This window comes from Nicotiana sylvestris, chromosome 10 (genome assembly GCF_000393655.2).
Source record: "Nicotiana sylvestris chromosome 10, ASM39365v2, whole genome shotgun sequence".
In the NCBI taxonomy this organism is placed as follows: domain Eukaryota; kingdom Viridiplantae; phylum Streptophyta; class Magnoliopsida; order Solanales; family Solanaceae; genus Nicotiana; species Nicotiana sylvestris.
The window spans coordinates 146,737,640-146,746,710 of NC_091066.1; the positions used below are offsets into that span (position 1 = coordinate 146,737,640).

General features: G+C 40.8%; 1 protein-coding gene across 1 annotated transcript; it reads right to left on the minus strand.

Moving 5' to 3' along the window:
• Positions 1-455: 455 nt before the first annotated feature.
• Positions 456-1,813, minus strand: LOC104223668 (uncharacterized). The gene is made up of 2 exons (XM_070159753.1): positions 1,445-1,813; positions 456-1,310 (listed from the first exon to the last, which is right to left on the minus strand). Exons 1-2 carry the CDS (start codon positions 1,811-1,813, stop codon positions 456-458), a joined length of 1,224 nt encoding a protein of 407 aa, XP_070015854.1.
• Between the last annotated feature and the right edge of the window lie 7,258 nt (positions 1,814-9,071).

A 9,071-nucleotide genomic window follows, 5' to 3' on the forward strand; every position in this document is an offset into this window, starting at 1 on the left:
TAGGCCATTCCTTTTGTGCCCGATTATTGTAGTGCTTTTGTTCTTTATCAGATGTTGTCTGTAAATGTTGCAAAAGTGAATGCCATAAGCATTGTGATACTTGATGGGGTATCACAACTTGTGCGTTAGATTCAACTTCACTGCCCCATGTAAAAGAGCTGTGCATTCTGTTCCTTTGTTCCCTGCTTGTGTATATCATGATATCTCTTTCAAGGGATTGAGTAACATGTACTAATACCACCCATTGAAATTGACAATCATGATAAGTCATTTCCACATTACCATTTCCTGCACAAAAACACCAAATGTTAGTATAACAGAAGATCATCAAGATCTCTTTCCATATGATTCGACCTTGCTGATCAGTTAAGTCCAGTCCATTTCTCCTCTTCATTTAGCCTTTGTTCCACTCCATATTTATCTCCTTTTTGGCTTTGATCCTTCCCTTTTTCCTACTAATTCCTTGCAACCTTCACTCTTATATAAGGACATTGCATCTTATCTTCATTAATAATCCTCCTTCCTTTTGAGTCCATATCCCAGAAACCATGGCATTTAGTATTTCCTTCATCTAGAGCATAATCGGCAAGGTGGTCTGCTAATGTATTCCCTTCTCTAAATATGTGTGTGACCTTGATGATACTTTGTTCCTTCAATCTTAAAATATCCTCTACATGTTCAGTAATATACCAAGGAGGCTTCCATGATTCCTCTATAATGTTCTTTAATAGCATAGAATCTGTCTGCAGCCATATCTGGAAATAATTAAAAAATTTGCACATCTTCAATGCCTCCACAATAGCTACCGCTTTTGATTCATTGTTGGTTCCTTCAGAAATCTCTCTTCCTTCTGCATATATCAAATCACCTACCTCATCCCTTATACAGAAACCAATTGAACTCCTCCCTGGGTTACCTCTACATGCTCCATCCGTATTCACTTTGATCCATCCTCTTGAAGGAAATTCCCATAAAACTTTATCATATTTCAGTCGAGGTGTGTATTGCTCCATCATTGTCAGTAAGTCCAGCCACTTCTGAGGCACACGTAGTCCAGGCTTTTTCAGTTGGACCAGTGCTTGCACAGTAGACGACACCTGGTAAATAACTCTGCTCACTGACACTGCTTCTCCATATTTTAAATTGTTTCTTCTCTTCCAAAGTTCCCATACAATGCATGCAGGTAAAGCTTGTAATACGGGCTTCAATCTAGGTACAACTGGTGCTGTCCAACACTTTGTAATTGCTTGATGTAATGACAACCCATCTAATGCAATTCCTGCTCTCCTCAGGAAGTAAGTCCAACACTTCTAGCTGCATTGGATGTGAAAAACAGATGTAGTAATGACTCCTCCTTAGGATCAGCACAACACCAACATTTAGATGGTATGGAGTATCCTAGTTTACGCAAGAAATCATCAAGTGGTAGTTTGGCTTTCCACACCTTCCACAGGAAGAAGGATATCTTGAAAGGTAAACCTTTTACCCATATCATCTTGTAAGCTAATCTTGGGTTGGCTCTTCTTCGCACGTAATCCCATGCAGACTTTACTGTAAAATGTCCCCTTGTTTCAAGCATCCAAAAAGGAGTATCTAACTGTGAACTTTTAGTTGGTGGTCTAATATTCTGCACGATGTGGTGTGCCAACTCTTCAGGTAGGCTCTCAAACATTTTATCCACATTCCACATACCATTTTCAACCATATCATTGACATTATGAATATCCTCATCGATACCAAACTCTGCAGGTACTTGAAAATATAAGGCTCCCATCTCAGTCCAATTGTCGAACCAGAATAGAGCTGATCCCATTCTCAGTTTCCAGTAGATTTGATTCTCAATCAAGTCCCTACATTCCAACTAAGGTAATGGCTTGGATTTCATTCCCTAATTTGCTGTCTACCTATTTTGTCAGAGAATGGGATAAGCATGGGGAAGAATATCAACTAAGAACTTTGATCTGTGATGCAAATTAAAGTTGGAGAGGAGACACCTAAGGTAATGGCTTGGATTTCATTCCCTAATTTGCTGCCTACATACTTTGTCAGAGAATGTTTGTTCTCTCTAGCTTCTACTGTAGGTAAACCCCTTCACTTGGATTTGGCTATTGTCAAGAAAACTAGACCTAGTTGTGCTCGTGTTAAAGTGTTGGTGGATCTACTAGCTGACCTCCCCAAGAAAGTTCGGATGGACATTGTCAATGAAGTAAATGGGGATGTTAGAACTGAATGGGTAACCATTAACTATGATTATTTGCCAAAGTACTGTAAAGAGTGCAAGTTACAAGGCCATGACATGCTTGAATTTTGGAGAATTAATCCTGATTTAAGGGAAAGCAAAAATGTCCAGCAACAGGAAAATGTCGAAAATGTGAAACAAGGCACTAAGAAACTGGCAAAACATGATGCTCCTTTGATGATCCTTACTAGTGGTAAGGTAGTTGGTAATGCAGGCCCTCGATGGAAGGAAGTTCGAGACAATAGGGGACTAAACAAAGGCAAACAACCTGAAGGTACTCCTGAGAAGGGAAAGAAATAGTTCTTGTTAACAATACAGCTGTGACAAAACAAATACAAACAACCAACCAATTTGCAGTGCTAGAAATTGAAATTGGTGAGATCAATGAGGTTACCAATTGGAAACTGTGGAGGAAACTCCAGTTCAAAAAACCACAGGCAACAACCTTAAGCAAAATAATTCCATAGCAGGTGTAGAGAATGATTCAGAGGAGCAGGAATTTGATTTTTCAACTAGACAAATAGTACAAAAGGTAACTTCTCCTAGCTCATCTAGGAGACAATCATCCAAGACACAACCCAACAAACTGAACCATGCAGCACCTACTTTCAATCCTACAGAAATAAAAAATCATGCAGCAAATAGGGAAGCAACAGCTCATTGTGTACAAAAGATTTGGGGAATGAGCAGCATTTTCGCAATGAGTCAACTGCCCATTGGGTCCAAAAAGCATTCAAAAATAATGTAGTTCAAGTCAATACTTCATGTCAAGACATTCCTTCACAAGACACCAAAGTTGAACAACAATTAGCAAACAACAAAGAAAATGAATTTGTTGAAGATACAGATTTTGATAAATTCATGACCAATGAAAAATAAAAATGGGCAGGAGGGAGATTATGGCTCAACCAAACAGAGGAAGACCTAGCAGATGGTCAGATTCCAGATACAATGCATAGTGATGAAGAATTTGGAGGAAATGATGTGGAAGATGAGGATCAAAGTGTTAATTGTAATGCCAATGCAATCAATATTCAAAGCATCAACGAATGCACAAATGCAGCAACAGAAAAGACAAAAGAGGGGAGCATTAATATTATAGATCCAGGAGGGACTTCACATAATGCTGTTAGTAATGTCTTGAAAGAAGCTGAAAATAAGGCTGTGCATTTGGATCGAATATCCGAAATCCGATCCGATCCACTCTATTTCGGATTTTCGAATTTCAAATTTCGGATTTTTGGATTGGATACGGATTGTGTTTTATGAAATTTCGAATTTTCGGATTGTATTCGGATTGGTATGATTTTAATCCGATCTGATCCGATATCCGAAATTATATGTACCTATATAAATACACACTAAAATTTTAGGGTTATGCTTATTCATTTTTCACACACCCCCTCACTCACTTAGATTTTTCCGCCTCTCTTGCACCTCTCTTCTCTTCAGTGAAGACTAAAAGAGTCTCAATGACTCAAACTTCCGATTTTACTTTGATTTTATGTCTCTTTCTTCCGCCTCTCTTCTCTTCTCTTCTGTCTTTTATGTCTATTTCATGTTCTATTCTTCAACTTTTGATTTTATTTTGATTTTTTTGTTTGTTTTGGTAGATGGAAGATGAGATAGAGACACCGAATGAACTTTAAATTGTTGAAAAATTTTGTGACAATCCGATCCGACAATCCGAAAAATTATCCGATCCAAAGTTTAAAATCCGATCCACTCCAATGTTAATTCGTATCGGATTCGGATTGCCCTTTTCAGAATCCGAAATCCGAATCCGAAATAGGCTAAATCCGATCCAATCCGATCCGTGCACAGCCCTTGCTGAAAATGCAGACAAGAAACAAGACAAGAATGCAGACAAGAACCGAGCTATGACAGTGCAGGTTTATGCAAGAAGTACTGTTCCATTAAGCACCGTGCAGGATGTAGCAGGAAGTAATATTCCACTGAACAATACAATGCTGTTGACCAATGAATATGCTGCAAAAGATGCTGAACTCATCAACCAGGCAGAGGATATCGTTACATCAAAAGAAGCAGTAGAAGCACATGATCAAGTTAACCACGTAAAACTTAAAGGTGGAGACATGGATGAGGAATCCACTGCACAAAATTTCTTTAGTGTTGCCAAGCAGGGAGATCTGTCGCCAAGGCTTATTGAACTAGTAAAATCTACAACAAAGGGAAAAAAGAAACAGTCAAAAGACACTTCTACTATCCCAGTTAGTGGAGTACAAACAAGGAGAACACTGTCCAAATCCCAAAACATTTAATGGATGCCATTATATGGAATGTCAGGTCAGTAAACACAAAGCAAGCATTTGAAAGGCTGATTACAATGCACAGACAACATCATTTTGAGTTTATAGGAATCCTTGAGCCAATGCAACAACCTCACAAAATGGAGAGGTATAGAGCAAGAAAGGAATGGACTCTAGATCATGTGCCACGAGAACAAAATAGTGAAGCCGATACACTTGCCAACTTGGGGTTATCGGTTGAAGAAGATGATATTATCCCGGGGACTGTCTTCTAATTATCGAGGTATGTGGTCGAAAAGGGTCATGCCGAGATAAATTCTACAAGTTTGACTTGGGATTGGAGGAATAAGTATACCGAATATTTGAAAAATGGAAAGCTCCCATTGGATCATAAAGAGTCAAGGGCTCTTCAAACCAAGGCTGCTAGGTTCACATTGGATGAGGATGGAACATTGTACCCGAGGACGTTCGATAGGCCACTAGCAGTATGTTTAGGGCCGGGGGACACCGATATGTTCTACGAGAAATCCATGAAGGCACTTGTGGGAATCACTCCGGTGTCGATTCCTTGATTCGCAAAATTATTAGAGCGGGGTATTACTGGGATAGCATGGAAAAAGACACTAAGGAGTTTGTTAAAAAGTGTGATAAATGTCAAAGGTTTGCACCGATGATTCATCAGACGGAGAGCAACTCCACTCAGTCATGTCCCCATGGCCTTTCATGAAATGGGGAGTGGACGTCGTCGGCCCTCTACCATGTCCCCAAGTAAAGCCAAATTCATTTTGTTTATGACTGACTACTTTTCTAAATGGGTGGAAGCACAGGCCTTCAAGAAGGTCGGAGAAAAAGAAGTTATTGACTTCATTTAGGACCACATCGTGTGTCGATTCGGGATACCTGCCGAAATCATATGCGACAACGACAAGCAATTCATCAGCAACAAGGTAACGAAGTTCCTCGAAGCACACAAAATAAAAAGGATTTTATTAACGCTATATCATCCGACCAGGACGGGCAGGCCAAATCAACAAACAAGACTATCATCCAAAACTTGAAGAAAAGGTTGAACGACGCTAAACGGAAATGGATAGAAGTTCTACCCGAGGTTCTTTAGGCATATCTAACGACATCGAAGTCCAGCATGGGGGCAACCCCATTCTCCTTAGTATATGGCTCCGAGGCCTTGATTCCAGTCGAGGTCGGGGAACCCAATGCTAGATTTTGACATGCATCGGGGGAATTAAATCACGAGGCTATGAATACTAGCCTCGAGCTATTAGATGAAAAACGAGAAGTTGCACTTGTTCGGATGGTCGCGCAGAAGCAAAGAATCGAGAGATATTATAATAGAAGGACCAACCTTCGACACTTTGGAATCGGGGACTTAGTTCTACGAAAAGTCACCCTCAATACTCAAGACCCGAATAAAGGGAAACTAGGCCCAAATTGGGAAGGACCGTACCGAGTCATCGGAGTTGTCGGAAAGGATCTTACAAACTTGGCATGATGGAAGGTGAACAAATAATTGCCGAACAATTGGAATGTATCACTACCCAAACGATATTACTGCTAAGGTATGACCTTCTCCTTTTTCTATTTGAATTTAAAACTAAGTCATTGCAGGTGTTCGATCGAAGACGTCGAGGGCACCTTTCTACACGAAGACCTTAGGTTTTAAAGCACGCGTTGTACTCTTTATCACTTAGATCGGGCTTTATCCCAAATGGGTTTTTTCGGCAAGGTTTTTATCGAGGCAACAACTATGTGCTACCTTAGGAGAATTTAACAGTATCCAAGGCTTCTTTTTAATCAACCTCTAATACTGGGGGGCATCACCCTCGGAGGTTACATTTTCGAGGAAAATACTTCACGCCAAAGAGGGCCTCGATAGGAGAATTTTATAATGGGCCAAACGGTCAGATGAACCATGTCCATATAGGATAATCGAGCCCCGATGGCAAAATATGTACGCATGTATCAATTATTCAAAGAAGCATTATTTCTATATCGAAACACTTTGTGCCTCAAAGAAATTTGCTACTGTACGAACTCCATACTTGTGATTCTGTGAGAAACGGCTCAAGGGCCAAAATGCAAATACACCTAGACTACTCGGGGATTGTCATCGATAATTAACACATTCGATTATCTAAACTCGAATTTATAAGACCTCAAAGAGGCATCCCTTGACACAAAGGCCAAGGCCATCATACTTAGGGACTAACCTTTCGGACAAGTTCGAAAGGTTATCGGGAAACAAATCTAAGAGACACACCCGAAGGCTACGACCATATTAAAGACTACGGTCATATAAAAAGGCTATGGCCAAAATAATGCGACTTGGAGACGTCCGACTTCCGCAATAAGTTAAAGGCCTTCAAATACCTGGAAAACTCGGTTAAATAAGGCTACCTTTAGCAACGCAAATAAAAGAGGGCTTCGATAAAATCAGTCCTCGAATAATTTAAAGACTTCGATAATATCAACCTTTGAAAAACCCTCAAGAGGTATTAAATTGTCTTAACACAAACGGATTAAGAAAAAAATGGGTTTTGATTGATTGAATCCTCAGAAAACCCAACGAGTACAAAAATACATGCTAAGGAATAAAGAAATTTTCACTAAGTCTTTATCCGAAAAGAGGGAAAAATTATAGCCGTTTTAGAGGCCGAATTGGCCCAACTTAAAGAGCCTAAGGGTCGAACTAAAAGAGCCTAAGTGCCAATATAAAAGAGCCTAAGGGCCGATTTAGTAAACATAAAAGGTCGATACACTTAGAGTTCGAGACCTCGTTCTCACTTAGCTTGGACCTAAGGGTCCCATTATCCCAAGCTCGCGTCAAATCGACTTAAGCATAGCTTGAGGATTCGTCAAAAAACCTTAAGAGGAATTCCATTATAAGTTCAAAGATCACCCATTCATTATTAAAAAACCTAAGGGTTTGTTCTACTCTGAGAGCGAGCCAGTGCTCGCTTGATCATTGAAGTTATAACATCAAATTTTTTCACAAAACGAAGATGAAGCAGAATTCAAAAACAAATTAAAGATGGAGAAAAAAGCAATTTCTTATATTCATAAAGGGTATTTACAGTTCCCACAAGGGCCTTACACAAAAACAAAAACTAAAAAACAAAAGAATCTAATCTACTTTGGGAGCCATATCCTCAGGAGCCGCATCCTCGGGAGCCACATCTTTGAGAGCCGCATCTTCGAGAACCTCCTCCTCGGGGACTTCATCCTCATCTCCTCCACTCTCGGAGCCACTAGAGAAATCTTCATCATCAAAGAGTAAAGCGGCAGCCTCGTCCTCTAAAGTTTTTTCCTTTTCAATATCAGCTGAGAGATCAAAGCCACGAACGTGCACCTCCTCTAGAGTTTCTCTCCGAGATTATCACCTGGCATGATCGAGAGCACATGATAATTTGACTTTAGCCACAATGGAGATATCCTGTGCTCGAATGTTAGCAGCTTCAATGTCAGCTCGATAAGATGACACAAACGCCTCTGCATCGGATTTGGCCTTCGTAAGCTCGACGACTGATTTAGCTTCGAGCTTCTCAATCTTTCGGTTCTAGGCCAGGCTTTCCCCCTTTACATTTTGAAGCTGGGGCTCGATTGAAGTTAGTTGATCCCGAAACATGTCTTTATCCGAGGCGAGATGATCCATATGCTGCTTCCACCCCAAAGTCTCAGCCTTTTTCACCTTGAGCTCTTCTCGAAACTGCTCTACCAGCTCGCCCTTCTGCTGGGCCTACAAAGTTGAAGTGTTAATCGCTAAATCAAATGAATTCATAACAGACCCCTAAAGGCTATATTAACTTTTCAATGAGCTCAGTCTATTCTTGACGAGCCTTTGCCAATTCAACTTGGAGATCCCTGACCTCCTCCTCTTTCTGTACATAGAGGTGTTTAAGGCTATCCCTCTCTTCCACCAGCTTCTTGAGTTCGGCTTTGCATCGGGCAAGCTTGGCTCGAGATTTGGAAAATGCTTGCCGATGAAGTGCCACGGCCTTCACACAAAGAAAAGGAGTCAGACTTAGAAAAAGGAGAATAAAATTCGAGCATAATTATAAAGACAAAAACTTACTTGTTTGAGAAGCCTCTGTTCCTCATCAAAGATAAACGAAGCGTTGGGATCGGGACCATTTTCAACCCCTGCAAGGCACTCCCAAAAAATATCGTTCCCTTTATGGGTCGTTTCCACATCGAGAGTCCTCATGGCCTGGGCATCTCAGAATTGACCTTCGGAGAACACAAGGCCAGGTGGTGAATCATCTACGTTGATTATCCCAAGTGATTCACTAGGGACATTATCTTTTCTTTGGAGGGCCTCAGAACTAGGCCCCTTGGGCTCACCCATCAAATGACCTCCAAGACAAGATGCTCTTTTGCTGCCCGATGGCTTGGGGACTCTGCTCGAACTCCCCTCCGAGATTTCTTCAGTTTGAGAATGAACCGCATCATCCATCATCGGTTCGGCGAATTTCAAAGCCTCAGTGCTTCCTCTTTTTTGAGCTACCAACATGCAGTTGACATCTTCTCCCTCCTCCTCGTTATCC